At 39.6% G+C, this 20,502-nt stretch overlaps 1 non-coding gene and 3 gene segments (V, D, J or C); all 4 read left to right on the top strand.

Moving 5' to 3' along the window:
• The first annotated feature begins 1,285 nt into the window (after positions 1-1,285).
• Positions 1,286-2,047, top strand: LOC115302239. The segment is given in 2 exon segments: positions 1,286-1,529; positions 1,653-2,047. Coding segments are annotated over 2 exon segments (441 nt in total).
• A 3,512-nt stretch (positions 2,048-5,559) lies between these two features.
• LOC115302238 lies at positions 5,560-7,126 on the top strand. The segment is given in 3 exon segments: positions 5,560-5,613; positions 6,624-6,703; positions 6,841-7,126. Coding segments are annotated over 3 exon segments (420 nt in total).
• Positions 7,127-14,678: 7,552 nt separating this feature from the next.
• Positions 14,679-14,873, top strand: LOC115303040. The gene has a single exon (XR_003913781.1). It is a non-coding gene; the product is annotated as a U2 spliceosomal RNA (small nuclear RNA).
• A 1,962-nt stretch (positions 14,874-16,835) lies between these two features.
• Positions 16,836-17,660, top strand: LOC115301975. The segment is given in 2 exon segments: positions 16,836-17,008; positions 17,205-17,660. Coding segments are annotated over 2 exon segments (480 nt in total).
• Positions 17,661-20,502: the final 2,842 nt, after the last annotated feature.

Raw genomic sequence — 20,502 nt, 5'->3', positions numbered from 1 at the left:
TAACCTCTCTCTCATTTTAATTCTAAAATTATTTGTTCTTCCTTCTTGGTTTAAAAGTTTAAAATTCCTTTTTATGGAAAAATAATATATGTAAACAAGAAACTTGAAAGAGAGCAAGAAAATATACAATAAAAAATATATAAGTTTCAGATTTTTGGTTGAATACAGTTGATTGAATATTCATGCTTCTCTCCACAGCCTCCTGAAAGCCTACTAAAATGTTAATAAAGAATTTTAAGGGGTGCCTAGGTGGCTCAGTTGTTTGAGTGTCTGGCTCATGATTTTGGTTCAGGTCATGATCCCAAGGTCATGGGGTTGAGCCCCATGATGGTCCCAGGAGACACCAGGAGCAGCATGGAGCCTGCATAAGATTCTCTCTCTCTCCCCACCTCCGCCTGTCTCCCCTGTTTGTGCATTTTCTCTTTCTGGGGATGATAATCTGATGATCTCTGCTTAAAGAATGGCTCCAGGTGCACCTGGATGACTCAGTAGGTTTACCCTGGCTCAGGTCATGATCTCAAGGTTCCTGAGTTCTAGCTCAGCGTCAGCTCTGTGCTGACAGCTCAGAGCCTGGAGCCTGCTTTGGATTCTGTGTCTCCCCTTCTCTCGCCCCTCCTCCACTCGCTTTCTCTCTCTCTCTCTCTCTCTCTCTCAAAAATAAATAAACATTCGGGGCGCCTGGGTGGCTCAGTCAGTTAAGCGTCCGGCTTCGGCTCGGGTCATGATCTTACGGTTCCTGGGTTCCAGACCCGCGTCAGGTTCTGTGCTGACAGTTAGCTGAGAGCCTGGAGCCTGCTTCACATTCTGTGTCTCCCTCTGTCTCTGTCCTTCCCTGCTTGTACTGTCCCTCTCTCTCTCTCAAAAAAAAAAAAAAAAAAAAGGAATGGCTCCATTGCTTCTACATGAAAGCTCTAATGCATTCTGAAGTCTGACAGACTTACTGTATAATGAGTTTCTCTGTAAATTACTCCTCTATTTTACAGGCCTTATTGCTCATAGAGACAAGGATTAATATTACTGACACAGAAGGCAATATATTATATGTTAGGGAAGAAAGAATCTGTTCAGTGGAAGTTATTGATGTATCTCTAAATAGAAGGAAAGCACAGATTAGCTAGCTTCGAGGGCCATCTGGATCCTCGGTCCCGTGTCTGGCCTTCAGAGGGCGCTGTTGCACAAACTAGAAATCCTTGTTTTTGTTGAAGTTCTCGTGGCACCTTCCCCTGAGCTCCTCCTCCCTGGAACTAAGGGGCTGAAGCCTACTTTCTGAGTTCTTTGAGGTTAAGACAAGTGAGATATTCAGAGGGCAGAAACTACTCAAGTTAATCTAAGCAGTTCTTGTATTTTTACCTAAACAAGGGACTTAACTAGCCCAACCTTACTCACATCTCCTATTGTCAAGAGCTGGATTCCACAGCGGCTTTCCTGCTTGCTCAGGGGAGATCTTCCAGAAAGAAGCCTGCCCTGTCTCCAGTGCTCAGCCATGCTCCTGTTGCTCCTCTGGGTACTGGGGATGCTTTTTTCCCTGAGTGAGTAATATCCTATTATGGTCCCTCATTCTACAGAAATAACTTTTCTCATTCAAATTTTAGTGGAAATACTTATTATAGCCAAGTTGCACTGCTTTCACTGATTCAGTATTGATTTTGCAGGACACACCAGTGCCCAGTCAGCGACCCAGCCTGATGCCCACGTCACTGTCTCTGAAAAAAACCGTCTGGAGCTGAGGTGCAACTACTCCTATGGGGCAACTCCTAATCTCTTCTGGTACATGCAGTACCCCAACCAAAGACTCCAGCTTCTCCTCAAGTTCGTTTCAGGGCGACCGAATGCCCTGGAACAAGGCATCCGAGGTTTTGAGGCTGAATTTAGGAAGAATGAAACCTCCTTCCACCTGAGGAAACAGTCAGCTCATTGGAGAGACACGGCCATGTACTTCTGTGCTGCGAGTGACACAGTGCCTGGGGCCACAGGGGGAGCTGAGCACAAACCTCTTGAGGCGCTAAGGAGGCTAAGTGCACCTGAAAGGTTTTGGACTCTGACATAGTGCGACACCCAATACAGAGGTGCTCAGGGACTGGCTGGGCAAGTGTGGGGCGCATCTGCTCCAGCCAGGTGGATATGAGTGTTGGGACACAGCACGGGGGAGCATTATTGTAGCTTTCAATAAACTGAGAAAGGCGAGCTCCTTTTGTAGACATATTTCTTTCTTACAAACTTACTGCCTTCCCAACTAGGTATTTTTAAGATTATTTTCTTGGGATCTTTCTTCCTTGATCCACTCCACGCTGGTATTTCCTCTCTTTTTTAGGTGTCAATCTAAGAGGGAGGAGATGATTGGGGTGGTGAGTAGCAAAGAATATGGTGTAGCTTTGGAGATTTTTGGCAATGTACTAGGAATGTTGCAGAAAGAATGGTGAATAACACATTTTTTTTAGTATTTCTTCAAGGACTATTGAGGGTGCAGGAGACGATCTAGATGCCAAATCCTACTTATTTTAAAGTTAAGATTGTTTCTTTTTATCAGTTAAAATAACAAGTTTCCATTCTTTTGATATCTTAAATTCTCCAAATCTATGTCAGAAATCTTCAAAATTGGTGGGATACTAACTTTGGCCAGTTTTCTGACAAATGATGTCATTGTTTTCTTTTCTTACTCTTGTTTTATTTTCAAATGGGTTTACTGTTGGAAAGTTAAAAATTGGTTCTTACTGTTTGGCATTTGAAGCGGAGGAAGAAATTTTCCTTGGTCCAACGTTCTTCTAGCTGGATGGAGAATTAAATTTACATGAGACGTTAACAGGAGAAAAACCCCCAGAATTTTATTACTTGCCTATGGACACCTAATAATGAAATTGAAATAGAAAGAAATGACCAGGGGCACCTGGGTGGCTCAGTCGGTTAAGCGTCTGGCTTCAGCTCAGGTCATGATCTCACGGTTCATGGGTTTGAGCCCCGCATCGGGCTCTGTGCTGACAGCCTGGAGCCTGCTTTGGATTCTGTGTCCCCCTCTCTCTCTCTGACCCTCCCCTGCTCACACTGTCTCTCTCTGTCTCTCAAAAATAAATAAAAAAACTCAAAAAAAATTAAAAAAATAAATAGAGAAATGACCAAGGCAGGCAACATTGAGAGTTTTTTAGCAAATAGACGATAAATCTGTGCGGAATTGATAGGACAAGAAAAACTTAACCTTGGGAGCTTCAGTTAGTAAGGAATTCTAAACTCACTGTGAGGTTTTTTTTTAAATAAAGGCTTAAAACTTTCATGTAATAATAGAAGACAGTGTATTTATCACTAGCTTAACTCCTGTTTTTCATGTGTGGTTGTTCTTTTCATGTTCAGCCCTACTATTTTGAAAAAAAAAAGACAAAAATTCTAAATGACGATTTGTGAAACGTTATAGTGGTCATACTCCACATTTAGATCCTATCTGATCTCGTTACTGCAGAGCTCTGATTACAGAACACAGTTCAGTTAGTGCTCTAGGTTGAGATAAAGACTTAGTTAGGAAAAGGGATGCTTGTATGCTGCCCACCAGCATCTTCCTTAACCTTTTATTTATTTTAAGTTTATTTATTTATTTTGAAAGAGTGAGAGAAAGAGTGTGAGCAGAGAAGGGGAAGAAAGAGAGAGGGAGAAAGAGAACCCCAAGCAGGCTCTGCACTATCAGCACAAAGTTTGACTTGGGGCTTGATCCTATGCACCATGAGATCATTACCTGAGCTGAAATCAAGACTTGGTCACTTAACTGAGCCATCCAGGTGTCCCTTCCTTATCCCTTTATCACTTCCCCACCTTACTGGGGAGAAACCCAAACTACATTTCCCACAATCCCTTTCTTTCACCTTCTAGTTTCAGTTCTGTAATTGAGAACCATTTCTGCGACATTAGTAAGTGGAAGAGAAGGAGAAGACTTTATTCTTCTGTATTGGCTGTAGGCAGGCAGGTCAGATAACTAGCTGAGGTTCTGTTTGACTTCTGGGTGTCTTTCTGAGAATCACCCACTTTGGTGTTGCAGGCAACTGGATGCATTGTACTTCAGAGTTTCTTTTATATATTTTTAAAGTTTTATTTGTTGAAGTAATCTCCATATCCAATATGGGGCTTGAACTCATGACCCTGATATCAAGAGTTACATGTTCTTCTGACTGAGCCAGCCAGGTGTCCCTTTACTTCAGAGTTTCAGGTCATCAGTCTGTCATCCTGTTTCATCAGATCTTCCAATGTCTGTTTGTCTAACTCCCTGTATTACATTTCTTTCTAGTTAAACTATTTGGACTTGTTTCTGTTTTCCTGACTGACTTTTGACTAATAGGTTTGGGTAAATCTAAGTGCCTTAAGCAGAGCTTGTGAGCTCTTGAAGTCAGGATGTCCAAATGAAATCTATTATTAGCGAGTAGTGAGCTTTAAGCAATTTTTGTTATTGATCACACAGTTCTGAAACATTCCATTCAAATCTACTGCTACAATTCCTCTATGGCATTCCTCTGCTTATGAACTCATGGTATGGATGACACATTCCCTCATTTTGCAACACAACAAAAGCAAGGGGCAAGGTTGACTTGAATAAGTGAAGGAAATCATGAAAGCTGAGACCGTTCACAGGTTATTTTTACTTTTGCCCCTGCTGGAGTAGAGTAGAGACATGGATTGGACAAAGGGCTAGAGACAAAGGAGGAAAATACTACTTGCTCACAGAGATTTGACACAGGGTAGATGGGACAAGAAAGAGAGAGAGAGGTAATTATGAACTGAAGCAATATCCAGACCTAAATTTTCTACCCAAGTCTGAAGCTTGTTACTACGTATAGCTCGATGCAGGACCATGTAGCTGCCTTCTCTGAGTTAATGGAGCAGAAGTTTTCCAGGAAGCACACAGAAAAAGGCTTCCATTGAAAAAATAAATATAAACAGGACTCGACAGATAGAAGGCACCCTTTTAGTTTGTCCTGTGGACATTTGGAGTTTTTTGTTCTGAGTTGGATGTGCAAGAATAGTGAGAGTAAGCAGTAATTGTTTTTGCAGCTGTGACATCAGTACTACCATGAGAAGAGAACAGCTTTAAAATTCTGTGAAGAATGGAGGCGTTTTCTCATGCTGACCCCAGAAATGCTTCACAGAGACTTCAAATGTCCTCTTAGTTCAGGGCTCCTAAAGGTTATGTTGTAAATTTGTTTGATATTGGCTCCATCACAAACTACCTGAGATTGTTAACTTCCCAAATCGAACTTCTAGAGATTGTGATTTCTTTATTTTTAAGTTGACGACCAACTACCTCTTTTTTTAAAAGTTTGTTTATTTTTGAAAGAGAGAGAGAGAGAGAGAGAGAGAGAGAGAGAGAGAGAGAGAGAGAGAGAGAGAGAGGGAGAGAAAGAGAATCCCGAGCAGTCTCCACAGTGTCAGCAGGGAGTCAAATGAGTGGTTCAAACTCACGAACCATGAGCATGACCTGGGCTGAAATCAAGAGTTGGCTGCTTAACTGACTGTGCCCCTCAGGTGCCCCTCTTATTTCTAAAGAGTTTCACCTGTGCTATAAAACTTTTCTGTGTATCATCAGACATGTCCCTACCAACTCTGGAAGCCGAGATTGAGCTCGTTGTTTTGTCTTCTGAGGCAAATCCATATTATCCGAGTATCCTATCCTGTGGTAAAAGCTATTTTGTTGAACTTACATAGATTATATTGGCCAATAATATTGACAGATGGACATATACAGAGAGCATGCTTGAGGCAAAATTTCCACTTAAAGTTTAGTATCAGAGCATTTCTCCTGAGGCACATAGGCAGATCAGATTATCTGAGAATCCTTAAAATCCTAAAGGAGAAGAAAGTAATGCCAGATAATTTTATGCAGAATACAATAGCTTTAATGACTATATTTCTCCAATACAGTTATATATTTTTTACTTTTTACTATATATAAACTTAAAATTTACTTTTTCCTTTTGAAAGCTTTTTATTAAATTATGTTTCTCATAATTATGTCTTAGATGTGAAACAAAATCATAATTTAGGTAGCAGGAATTCCTCAACCATTCTTTTATTCATTTATTTGCCCATTTAAGAAATTTGTTGGCCAATGTTGCTAAATGTCCAACATTGATCTAGGTGTGGGAATAGAGTAGTGAAAACAAGCTTAAGTTTCTGCCATCCAAAATCATCTATTAATGACTGAAGACGTATTATTGACATTCCTCTGATTTTATCCTAAAACTTGCCGACATAATATTTCAATGTATCACTAAGTGGCCTAAAATGGCTAAAAAACAAAAAGTAAAATAGAATTTTTCTTGGAAATGTCACAGCATGGAGCTTCCATATTAGGCAATAAGCTGGGAAAAAACAGATTTATGAAAAATACCAATTATTCTTCAGATTTACAAAGGACCATCTTGACAGCTAACAGGTCCAGAGGTGAAATAGAGGTGAAGATAGCAGACTCCTGAGAGGAGAGCAAGTTCAGAGGTTAATACTGCTCTGAGTTTATTACCTTGCCCACAAGGGGGTGCATCTCACACACACACACACACACACACACACACACACACACACACACATTTTCTGCTTATATTCTGAGCTCACACTCATCCTCCTCTGTGACCTTAACTTTTTCTCCCACTAAGCAGTCAAGACGCAAGGACACCAGAGATCCTAAGAATGAGCTCTCCTCCAGGATCCGTGCTTGTGCTATTATTAATGTTTGGTAGGTAAAATGGCATATAAAGCCTAAAAGATTTCATTCCATTATATTGGTGTCATCTTTAGCTACAATTTTCTCTAAGAGGTAGATCCTAGATCATGCCTGAGGTGACCAGAACTACTGTTTTGTTTTCATTTCAGGAGGAAGCAAGGGAGATTCAGTGACCCAGATGGAAGGCCAAATGACGCGCTCAGAGCGGGCTTCTCTGTGAACTGCTCTTACGAAACCACACGGTACCCTGCCCTTTTCTGGTATGTCCAGTATCCCGGACAAGGGCCACCGCTCCTCCTGAAAGCCATGACAGCCAACGAGAATGGAAGCAGCAGAGGTTTTGAAGCCACCTACTGCAAAGAACCAAATTCTTTCCACTTGAAGAAATCCTCAGTGCAATTGTCAGATTCGGCCGTGTACTACTGTGCCGAGTGACACAGTGACAGGGACTGCAGGGGGAGCTGAGCCCAAATTCTGAGCAAACAGGGGCCCAGATGCTGAGCATCTCAGCTTATGATACACTCTGGCTCAGGAAACAGGAGCGAGTCTACTGTGTTGTCACCCGCCCCCCTGTTCACCCCAGGGGCTCTTGTTGGTGTGACAGTCATCCAAATCAACTCTAAGAACATAGTGGAAAAACAAGAAGTGAACGTGTCTTCAATAGTGAGAGCCAAACCCAAGTCTGTCACCATAGTTCCTTCATCATGACTGAAATTTGTGCTGTTAAAAGTGCAAAGCTAGGATGAATGAAATGGTCTCTGTGTTCATCCTTCCGTGAAATTCTAGCCCCCCAACCTTGTTCCGGGTCCTCCAGGGAAACATTATATTTAAAGACACACTCATAACAGATGAGGTTGCAAATGTGTAAAGTCTCCCTGACAAGCTGGGGCAAGAAAGAATGATTTCTAGAAAAACTGAAGCCCAAAAAACAAGATTCTTTTTTTTTCTTTTAATGTGTTTATTGTTTAATTTACATCCAAGTTAGTTAGCATATGGTGCAAAAATGATTTCAGGAGTAGATTCCTTAATGCCCCTTACCCCTTTAGACCATACCCCTTCTCACAACCCCTCCAGCAACCCTCTGTTCTCTATATTTAAGAGTCTTTCATGAAAAGCAATAGATTTTTTAAAAACAAGATTGCATTATTCTTTAATAATATTAATAGTTCCACTAAGAACAATACCATTCTAACAAACATCATTGATGGTATTTTACTTTGGGACTCTACTATAATTAAAGTTTTAAATTAATTATTTAGGCTAACACTTCTTTATTTTATTTTTTATTATAGTTTATTGTCAAGTTGGTTTCCATGTAACACCCAGTGCCCATCCCAACAAGTGCCCTCCTCCATGCCCATCACCCATTTTCCCTTCTCCCCTCCATCAACCCTCAGTTTGTCCTCAGTATTTAAGAGTCTCTTATGGTTTGCCTCCCTCCCTCTCCTTAACTTTTTTTCCCTCTCCCCTCCCCTATGGTCCTCTGTTAAGTTTCTCCTGGAGAAACAATAGATTCTTAAAGGAAGAAAGAAATATTAGAAGGAAATGAGGAGCAGAGACTGCTACATATGACTCCGCATGTGAAAAGAGAAGTTGTAACATTTCTTACATTATCTTTTCAGGGAATTCACATGGCAGATGTAGACTGATGTTCCCCATGCACTTTAAAGTTAAATTGCTATATTTGTTGCAATTGGAATAGTGCCTGCACCATAGTAAAATCTCTTCAAATATTTGTTAAATTAATAAATGAGTTGGAAAGCCCATTACTGCTATCACAAAAAAGCCACTGATATTTTCATTAATCAAATCTATTCAACGAAGAATAATACATAGAAAAGACAAAATTTGCTCCTGTCTGTAATAGACTTTATATCCTAATAAAGGGCTGACTTCATATTACTGTTATTCTAAGTCCTTTATGTGCATCATATCATTTAATTCTCTCAAAAATTGTTATATCTATAACTATGCTCATTGTGGACATGAGTATCTTGAGGCACAAAGAATTTAAGTCACTTATCCATAATCACAAATGTTGTTAGTAGCAAAACCAGGACTCAAATGCTCTGCAAGCATGTGTCTTAAGATTTAATATAGCATACTTAGGTACTCTTTCTCTGTTTATATTTATACTTAAGTATAAATATACATATTTATAGTAGATCACTCTATATTATATATTGATGTACATAGATCACACTGACAGTTGTAAGGAGGAGATTGAACAAGAAGTTAATCGGAAGTTTTGAGCCATTGTAGATCTGACTGAAGAAGGTCTTGTTGGCTTTTCTCCTCACACATGCAACATGACACTTTGAGTAGATATAACATAGGATGTAGAGCCAAGTCTGGTCTCTGATGAGCCCGGTTGTACACTAGAGTCTCCTTTTCACGTGGCAGAAAAGGATGGAGGGTAGAGAAGCTAGATTTGGACATAGCCTTGGGCAGTGTACATGACAGAGGAAAGATGGAGACGCATCTGAGTACCTCTTGGTTGTTTTCTGGCTTCATTTTTGTTGCAAAATAGTGGAGAGTTTTAATGAGTTTAATACAAAACAGTCTAGGACATATTTCCCCCAGGATTTGGGACATTGGAAGTAGGAAGAAGGAGGAAGACAGTTGTTTTTTCTTTTTAAACATTTTTTAAATTTAAATTCTAGTTAGTTAACATACAGTGCCTTATTGGTTTCAGGAGTAGAACTCAGTGATTCATCAGTTACATACAACACTCAGTGATCATCACAAGTGCCCTCCCAGAGATATTTTTTAGTTCATCAGAATTCACGTTGGGAATTGCAGAAGGAATGTGAATTGGTAAGTGTAAAGGCTGGATGGCCAATCTCTTAGGCATGGCTAATATAGAATTGAAGCACAATAAACTGTACATATTTGAAGTGTACAATTTGATCAGTTTCAACACATGTATATGTCACAGCCAAGGTAATGAACCTTTCCATCATACCCAATGGGTGTCTCTCTCCCTCTACCTGTGACCTCAGAAAATCATCTTCTCTCTGTTGCTGTGTAGTACTTTGCATAGATTTAGGTACTGCACGCATACTATTTTACCATTGTTTTTTGTTTTATTATTTTTTTCATGGCCTATCTTTATTTTTTGATTCTCTTTTCCCTTTTTTCCTGACTCTTTTGGATTACTTGAATTCTTTCTAATATTGCGTTTTATGTATTGGCTGTTGGCTATATCTCTTTACATTTTTTGAGTGTGGTTCTAGAGATTACAATGTATATACCTATTATTCAGAGACTATTGAGAATTAATAATATACTGTTTCATGTAAAATGTTGAAATCTTCACTATATAGCTCTTAATCCACCAGTCCTGAAGTTTGTTATAGTTGTTTATATTTATCACATTTATATACATTGAAAACCTTACTACCGAATGTTATGATTTTTGCTTGAAATAGTTGTATGCATTTTATTTTATTTTATTTTTTTATATGTTTTATTTATTTTTGATACAGAGAGAGACAGAGCATGAGACGGGGAGGGGCAGAGAGAGAAGGAGACACAGAACCGGAAGCAGGCTCCAGGCTCTGAGCTCGCTGTCAGCACAGAGCCTGATGCGGGGCTTGAACCCACGAACGTGAGATCTGACCTGAGCCGAAGTCGGAGGCTTAACCGACTGAGCCACCCAGGCGCCCCCGTTGTATGCATTTTAAAACTTAAAGAAAAAGAAGTCTATATACTTTTGGTTGTTCTTCAGCTGAAACCATCTTTATTTCACCTTTATTTTCAGAAAGATTCCTGGATCCATAACTTTGTGTTGATAGGTGTTGATGTTTTATGCTTTAAAGATGCTGTTTCACTGTTTCCACGTTTTGTGATGAGAAATCCATGGTCATCAAAATAATTGCTCCCCAATATAATCTAGCTGCAATATATATATATACATATGCATAAAGACTGAATGACCAGTCTTATGTATGGCATTTCCCTTTTGTTAATATATAACTGAAGTTCAATAAGCTGCACATATTTGAAGTGTATATATAATATATATGTAAACATATTCTCTAGCCAATATGTTTATACATATATTATTTTTCATATATTATATTATTATATATTTTTTGATTGTCAAATTTTCAGTTGTGATGTATTTAAGTGCATTTTTCTTTGGTTTTATCCTGTTCATGGTCTGATAGATTCTTGAATTTTTATATTTATGTCCTTCATAAAATTTGGCAAGGTTTTGGCCACTCTCTTTCCAAGTATGTTTTCTGCTCTAATCTCTTTCTCCTGTCCTTCTGGGGCTCTACTGACACATATTTTAGAGCCCCAGATTTATGAAATGTCTCATTTAGGAGGAAGAATCATCCCTTGTTGGTAATCACTGAATTAGATCATTTCTACTGATCTGTTTTCAAGTTCACTTACTCTTTTACCTGTTCTCTTCATTCTGCTATTAAGCCCTTACTGTGGGATTTTATTTCATGTATTGTATTTTCCAGTCCTAAAATTTCCATTTGCTTCTTTTTGTCATTTCTATTTCTTTGTTGAGAATGCCTATCTTATTCATTTTCAAATAGGCTTTCTTTTACTTCAGGGAGTACAGTTTAAAAAGTTGCTTTCACTTCTTCGTCTAATGGTTCAAGCATCTTGACATTTACAATTGTAGGTTACCTTATACTTAGGTATTGGTTAATGTTTCTGGTTCTTTGTATGCTGAATAATTTTGGAATACATCCTTTTTCACCCTTTAAAAAATTTTAAATTTAGTTATTTACCATACAGTCAATATTGTTCAGGAGTAGAATTCAGTGATTCAACACTTACATACAACACCCAGTGCTCCTCACAAGTGCCCTCCTTAAATACCCATCACCCATTTAGCCCACCCCCCACCACATCCCTCCATCAACCCTCTGTGTTCTATCCTTAAGAGTCTTTTGTGGTTTGTTTCCCTCTCTTCTTTTCCCCTCCTCTCATATGTTCACCTGTTTGTTTCTTAAATTCCACATATGAGTGAAATCATACGGTATTTGTCTTTCTCTGATGGACTTATTTCATTTAGCATAATGCATTCTAGCTCCATCCATATCATTACAAATGACAAGATTTCATTCTTTTTGATGGCTGAGCAATATTCCATTTAATCTATCTATATCTGTATCTGTCTATATCATTTATAACTGCCACATCTGCCTTATTGACTCATCAGATGAAGGACATTTGGACTCTTTCCATAATTTGGTTATTGTTGATAGTGTTGCTATAAACACTGGGTGCATGTGCCCCCACTCTCCTACCCTGAATCAGCATTTTTGTATCCTTTGGATAAATTCCTAGTAGTGCAATTGCTGGGTCATAGGGTAGTTCCATTTTTAATATTTTGAGGAACCTCCATATTGTTTTCCAGAGTGGCTGCACCAGTTTGCATTCCCACCAACACTGCAAACGTGTTCACTTTTCTCTGTATCCTAGTCAACTTTGGTTGTCTTCTGAGTTGTTCATTTTAGCCATCTGACAGATGTGAAGTAGTGTCTCATGGTGGTTTTGGTTTCTATTTCTCTGATGATGAGTGATGTTGAGCATCTTTTCATGTGTCTGTTAGACATCTGGATGTCTTCTTTGGAAAAGTGTCTATTCATGTCTTTGGCCCATTTCTTCACTGGATTGTTTTTTGGATGTTGAGTTTCATAAGTTCTTTATAGATTTTGGATACTAACCCTGTATGAGATATATTGTTTGCAAATAGCTTCTTCCATTGTAGGCTGCCTTTTAGTTTTGTTGATTGTTTCCTTTGCTGTGCAGAAGGTTTTTTTTATCTTGATGAATCCCAATAGTTCGTGTTTGCTTTTGTTTCCCTTGGCTTTGGCCATGTGTCTAGTAAGAAGTTGCTGTGGCTGAGGTCAAAGAATTTGCTGCCTGTATTTTCCTCTAAGATTTTGATGGTTCCCTGTCTCACATTTAGGCTTTCATCCATTTTGAATTTCTTTTTGTGTGTGGTGTAATAAATTGGTCTATTTCATTCTTATGCATGTTGCCATCCAGTTTTCCCAACACCATATGTTGAAGAGACTGTCTTTTTTCCATTGGATAGTCTTTCCTGCTTTGTGGAAGATGCGTTGACCATATAGTTGTGAGTCTATTTCTAAGTTTTCTATTGTGTTCCATGGATATGCATGTTTGTTTTTGTAACAATACCAATACCAAGCTGCCTTGGTGCTATAGCTTTGTAATATAGCTTGAAACCCCGATTTGTGATGACTCTAGTTTTGTTTTTCTTTTTCAGGATTGCTTTGGGCATTTGGGGTCTTTTGTGGTTCCATACAAATTTCAGGATTGTTTGCTCCAGCTCTGTGAAAAAATGCTGGTGGTATTTTGATAAGGGTTGAATGCATATTAAACATTTTAAATGTTGGGTTGTAACTTGAGTTCTGAGTCTGATATATTTTAAAAACTGATTTTTCAGTGAAATTATTTGTTAGTCTACTTTTATATGACACCTCATTTCTAAAGGAGTCTGGGAAGAATACACCATCATAGGTTTGGGAAGGAAGAAATATATTGGATAGAAGTTTTTGAACCTCAGAACACAGAAGGAACACATGAATTAGTTCTTGGAGGGGCACCCAGGGATGATGCTGCAAAAACTAGAGATTTTGTTGCTCACCGTCATCTGCTCAGCCTCTCCCCCCTGCAGCTGGCTTAGCTCTTTGCAGACAGAGACAGGGACAAGAATCATCTGTCAGAAAGCTTCAGGCTCATCTCAGGAGCTTTTACATATTTATCTCAGCAAGGAACCTGTCCAACTTTACATTCTCCATCCCTCTTATAGCTGAGGGCCTGATTTCCTCAGCCAATTTCCTGTCTGCTCAGGGGAGATTTTCCTGAAAAGAGCCCACAGCCTTTCTGCTGGTCAGCTATGTTTCTGTTGCTCATCTCAACACTGGGGATATTTGCCCTGCATGAGTGAAATTTCATATTAGTCTATAGTTCTACAGATTCTGACCTGAAATACTGACTTTTCATTGTGAAGTTTGCACTACTTTCACTGACAGAACACTGATTTTACAGGAGACATCAGAGCCTAGTCAGTGACCCACCCTGACATACATGTCACTGTCTTTGAAGGAGCCCGTCCCGAGGTGCAACTATTCCACTACTGGGACTACTTATCTCTTCTGGTATGTGCAGCACCCCAGCTAAGGACTCCAGCTTCTCCTCAGGCAATTTCCAGGGTCATTGGATGCCTTGGTTCAAGGCACCAAAGATTTTGAGGCTGAATTTAGGAAGAGTGAAAAATCCTTCCACCTGAAGAAACACACAGTCCAAAGGAACAATGCAAACTAGTACTTCTGTGCTGTGAGTGACAAGGTGCCCGGGAGGGACTGGAGGGGGTGCTGAGCACAAATCACCCATGATAGGGGAGTTTTTGGAGGCTGATGATCTCTTCCTGTGGTATTATTGAAGATCTCTTGCTGTATGATGACAAATGAGGCAAATAGAGCTGAGCAGACCCAGATATTTCTACTGAATTCTACAACTCCATGTCTGATAAACTTAATTTAGCAGGTTTTTGCTCTTTATAGAAACTACATGAATATAAACACTATTATAGAATGATGGAGAAGGTAGTATTCTGATCATATCATAATCAGATGCTCAAAGACTGACTTTGAGGTTGACGGCCTAAGTGGCGAACTATATGAGTTTTCATTTATCATTTCATCTCTCAACCAACCCAGAAAACAAAACATGAACTCTTCATGTTCTTTCCCTGAAAAGTTTGCCTGGTTATTTTTGTCATTCACAGATCATTTTCTTGAATTTTTTCTCCCTAGATCTTACTGTGTTGGTCAGAATCTGTCAGAATATTTTCTTTGAGTGCCAGTTCCTTTATTTAAAAGGGATTCTGGAAAATTATTGCTTAGCTGTTGAAGATTGATGAATCATGAAAGGCTTAGAAAACTGTCATGGTCATGTTAGTTTGGAGACCTATTTAAAAATAGTGCAGATCTCTTCTCAGCCTTTTGGCTAAGATCAAGGGTAGTATCTGTTCTCATCAGCTTAATAAAAATAGTGCAGGAGGGGCACCTGGGTGGCTCAGTCAGTTAAGCGTCTGACTTCAGCTCAGGTCATGATATCACGGTTCATGGGTTCAAGCCTCACATCGGGCTCTGTGCTGACAACTCAGAGCCTGAAGCCTGCTTCAGGTTATATATATATATATATATATATATATATATATACACACACACACACACACACACACACACACACACACATATATATGTTCATATATAAATATATATATTTCCCATTTCATTTTATATACAAGTTGTTGGAAATCAACTTTACATTTTAGCATATAGATAACAGAATTTTTTAGAGGGGCTCTGAATCCGAAGCTTCAGAAGATTCACTAATATCATCAGTGATGGCACCATTGGTATCCAGGCATCTCTTCATTTTGGGGAAAGGTGAGAAGTTTTTCACTTGCTAAGAAGGATAGCAGTATCTTGAAGGAGGTAAAAGGATTGGGTTGTTTTGTTGTTAATGTGTTTCAAATAGATGTAGAAGGTTGCATATAGCAGCTGAGTAATCAAAGAGGAGGGATCGATTTATTGAGTCTCAGCTCCAATTCATCTTTCGCTTGTTCTCAAGAATAGATTTGGGCCCTTCAAATATTTTCTTTGCCAGTTGGCACAGCATTAAATGTTTTCAGTAGACAGTGTGGGAAGAAAGGGATTTGCCTCCAGGTTTCTCTGTTCCCTCTAGCCAGCTCCTGCAGCCCGGGGGCGTCTCCAGGGATCAGCTCATGCTTGGTCTGAAGTCGCCTTTGTGGACGTTTTAGTCCACTAGGGGGCACTCTAGGCTTTACAAGAAACGAAGGATTCCACCGCCCCCCCCCCCCGCCCATGGTAACAGAGTTGACCAATTTAGAGAGAACAGAAAGCATGTAAGCTAAATTATAGATAGCAAAGGGGAAGGGGAAGGGGCAAACGTGCTTGTGTAAAGTTAATCTCAGGTTTTCAGTTCTGCCATTTCATATAAACTTCAAAAAGTTGTAGGCTATCTCTTTATACACCACTGTGAGGGTGATTCTCTGAGCACGGTAGGAAAATAATATTTCTGGACACTCGTGACATAGCTCAACAGAAAACGTCCGATGATGAGTTTACCATTTTTAAATTGTTTTGAATAAAATCCTCCTAAACCACTGACCTAGAAATTATTTCAGTATTATCCGTTTTCATATATCTTGGCTGGGAATGGATAGAATAAGAACGAAGAGTAGGAAAAAGAACAAAAATAAGGTCAAAAATTGAAGAAAAGGGAGATGACAGAATTTACTTTGACCAGTACTGTGGGGCCTGACCAGTGTCAGCTGCGTGGGCAAGCAGCGTGTCCACGAGTTGCACGGGAGAGGTAGAGAGGTGAAAATTAAATCAGGGTAGACATTACGCAGACATCCCATTTTTCACCGACCAAATTCTGGTTGGAGTCATTGTCTTTTTTTAAATGTTTATTTATTTATTTTGAGAGAGAGGGGAAAATATAACAGGAGAGGGGCAGAGGAAGAGGGAGAAAAAGAATCCCAACCAAGCAGGTTCCATGCTCAGTGAGGAGTCCCATGCTGGGCTCAAACTCACAGATCATGAGATCATGACCTGACTCAAATTCAAGTCAGATGCTTAACCAACTGAGCCTCCCAGGTGCCTCTGGAATCATTTTCTGTGCAGATGGTGACTATATGTCTTGGATCCTCGATCTCTCTGATTTCAAGGAATTATATTTGCTTCTGCAATACACACTGCATGCGATCAGATAGTTTTCCTTTGTCAGAACTTTCTTATAACTAAATTCTCACATTGTCTGTCAAACTATCCAGTTCGGGAAATGGGGTCACTCTTCCCTATGATTTGCAAGGTTCTGTGTAACTCATTGAGACACTGACTCTTCTAAAATTTCATTCACTTTTCCTCACTTACTAAACCACATAATTCTTACATAACATGTTTTAAAAAGAAAAAAGTCCTTATAATAGCATGTATTGGAAATCTCTCCCCTACCCCCCCTGCACTGTTGGCAAGCACAGTTTTGGGCAGACTACTGTGAAGTCTCCCTGGGCTGCTGTGGGTGGAGTCTCCAGTCCCTGAAGTGACTGGGTTCAGGGGTGATTGGTGCTCAGTGACTCTGGAGGAACTTGATGACTGTAACAACACAACTTCTCTGACCCAAGACTCTACACTCTTCAGAGAAGGGGGTAGGCACCTCATCGACGAGGAGTCATGAAGAGACCCCGGGGAGCTCTGCTGGGGCTTCTGTGGGTGCAGGTTTGCTGTGAGTGGGGGCATCCCAGACAGGGGCTGGGGAGGTTCACACTCCGCAGTGGCGAGGAGCTGACCCAGAGCTCCTGGGCGGGGTGGGGGGGGTCTACACCCCCAGCAGGTGTTTCTGGGGATATTTTGTGGGTTTGAAAATTGCAGCAGTGACTCCGCAGAGACTTCATTTGTGTTTGTTTTGTCTTTCCAAGCAGGGGTGAGAGGGATGGAGGTGGAGCAGAGACCTCCAGCCACGAACGTCCAGGAGGGAGCCAGCTCTACCCTGAGCTGCAACTTTTCCAGCACAGCGACCAACGTGCAGTGGTTCCGACAGAATCCTGGGGGCGGCGGCCTCACGCGGCTGTTTTACATCGCGTCAGGGATGAAGCAGGACGGGAGGTTAGAATGCACGCTGAACAGTAAGGAGCGGCACAGCAGCCTGCACTTCAGGGCCTCCAGGCAGGAAGACTCAGCCACCTACCTGTGTGCAGTGGAGGCACAGTGCTCCCTGCTGCCCTGCAGCCTGTCCCCAAAGTGCAGCTGGGCTCGCAGCCCAGGCTCCTCCGCCAGGAAGCCTTCCTTGCTCAGCAGCATTTGCACAGCGTGCTTGGGACCATCTGGGGCTCTGCAGGCTCAATGCTGATGGCGGTGTGCCTTGCAAATAAATTATTGCAAAATGAAAGTGTGTGTGTGTGCGTGTTGCATAAAACACATCGGAGGGATGTTAGTTCTTAAAATGCTTAGAAACTGGTTGGAAATTGTTGCAACTTTGGAGAGCAAAGATCTATAGGCTTCAAAATAGAAATTTAAGATAAAGATAATAGCTTCAATGGAAAAGAATACCATTTTCATGTGAAGTTTGAACTTATCCAATGAACTTATTATTAACACAGAAGATACTCTGCAATAATTTTTCTTGTAACTTAAGACATAATAAGATGCCTAGACTAGCATTCTGAGTTATATACAAATCCTGAAGTCACTTTTTAATTTCATATACACCTTTCAAAAATTACAGAAAATGTTAGAGAAAACAATAAAATGCCACTGTATAAATTTGCATTTAAAATTAAATTCAAATTTACATAAAACTGAATAGTATGAAGAGTTAAATCATATATAGAAAAATTGTTCCCCTAGGTTAGTGACTGAATTTGTCCTTATAGGGATATTGAGGTTTTTTAATTCTTTTTTAAATTTTTTGAAGTTTTTTAATTCTTTAAAATAACAGTATATTAAATATATCGAGAAAAGAGAGCTAAACTGCTAATAAAGAAAAGAAAAGAAAATTTATTCCCCTAAAAGCATCAGCTCTAGATTTATGTTATTCTATTCCAACTAATTTATTAGATATATATGCTAATTTTGCATAGCACATAAAATACTTTTTAAGATCAGTAATATCAGTTGCAACAACAGAAATATTTATCTCAAAATTAAAAATGATCAGAAATTCTGTTTGTAGTGTTACATTTACCAAAGGCAACCATATTGCTTTCAATTATATTGATAGAAGTTACTGAGAGTATAAATTTTGAGAACCTAATAAATTAATTTGGAGTAAAGCAAGTCAAAAATATTATTATCGTCAAGATATTATGCTACCAAAGTATTATTATATTTTTAGGGTTTGTACATTTAATAGCTGGGATGGCTTATTATATTAATATACTTTGATATATTAATATACATTGGTTTCTTTTTTAATGTTTATATTGAGAGACTTAATGGGGGATGGATAGAGAGAGAGAGAATCCCAAGCAGAATCCACGCTCAGTTTTGTGCCTGCCTGGGGCTCGATCTCACCACTGTGAGATCATGACCTGAGCCAAAATCAAGAGTCAGAGGTTTAATCAACTGAGCCACTCAGGTTCTCCATTCCTTTGATTCTTAAATAGGAATATTTTTGCTTTTGGATTACGTTACAATACACATGCATACATTTTATATCACAAAACACAAAATGACTTTATAGCAATATGAAGCTACCATTTATTGTGGTTTTAAATATCAATTACGAGTAAATTTTATTGGAAAGGAAAAACGTTTTGGGATACCATCCCACCACACAGATCCACTTCCAAGACTTGAAGATAATGCTGCAATATTTTTTTATATAATGGAAAATATTATTTTATGACAAATATGATGGACATTATTTAAATTAAAAATGTACTACCAGAGTATTACTGTATATTGTATTATAGAAATTATTTTTATATAACAAGTTTTCTAACGTTTTTGCATATTGTAAATTTATGTTTTTGCTTATGTATTATTATAAGTTCTATTGTGTCTTATAAATAGAATGAGTTTTTAAAATATTTATTTATTTTGAAAGAGAAAGAGAGCATGAGTGGGGGAGGAGCAGAGGGAGAGACAGTGAATGAGAGAGAGAGAGAGAGAGAGAGAGAGAGAGAGAGAGAGAGAGAGAATCCCAAAGGGGTTCCATGACCAGCATGGAGCTCAATGAGGGTTCAGTTTTGGGCTCCATCCCTCAACTGTGAGGTCATGATCTGAGCCTAAATCAAGACGCTTAACTGACTCAGCCATCCAGGCAACCCTGAACTACCAAGGCACCCTGATAAGAGGATTTGAAAAAAATTTTTTTAACGTTTATTCATTTTTGAGAGACAGAGTGTGAGCAGAGAGAGAGGGAGATACAGAATTCAAAGCAGGTTCCATGCTCTATGCCATCAGCACAGAGCCCGAAGTGGGGCTCGAACTCATGAACTGTGAGATCATGACCTGAGCTGAAGTCAGTGGCTTAACTGACTGAGCCACCCAAACACCCCAAGAATGTGGTAAGCAGCAACGAGGAGCCAGTAAGGAGAGTGTGATCGAACAACGCTCTCGTGCCCTTGCAACCCTTGCGGCTGATCCAGTTCCTCAGAGGTTAATTCACTTGAGTTAAGATGTTATTGCACCAATGTCCTTCAAGCTTCTTGAGTTGAAATGTTATTGTACAAATGTCCTTCACGCTTTGGCACTCTTATAATAACAATAAGAAGAGATGTAAAGTTCCCAGGAAAATGTTGTAACAATAACTGTGAGAACAGAAAAAGTTTTGTCTAGAAAAAACCCTTCTCTTAGCTGTGGCTGTTTCTATAAAACTGCTTGCATGTGAGAAATAAAGCGGCAATATGGGCATCACTCATGCTGTCCCTCCCGTCCCATCCTTTGATTCTCTCTTCTTTTCCTCATTTCCTTATCCTCGCGTTCCTGTTTCTGTGCGCCCGCGCGCGCACTACACAAGAAGATTTTATTAAAGAGAGCTATCTTTATATTTTATTACATAAAGTAACACCTTTTCCTGTTTTTTGAACATGTGGCCCCAAATTTTCTGTTTCATTGCGTACCACCAATTACATAGCCAGCTCTGCCTGGGAAGTTTGAACACCCGAGTTAGGCTGGATCGAGGGAGCTAGAAGCCAGAGAGCAATCAGGCTGTATGAGGAAGTATTGGTGGCTTTCCAGACGTGTGAGTAGGCTCCTCCACCATGGAGCCCACCC

The sequence above is a fragment of the Suricata suricatta genome, chromosome 9 (genome assembly GCF_006229205.1).
Source record: "Suricata suricatta isolate VVHF042 chromosome 9, meerkat_22Aug2017_6uvM2_HiC, whole genome shotgun sequence".
Classification (NCBI taxonomy): Eukaryota; Metazoa; Chordata; class Mammalia; order Carnivora; family Herpestidae; genus Suricata; species Suricata suricatta.
This window is presented reverse-complemented; position numbering and strand designations above follow the sequence as displayed.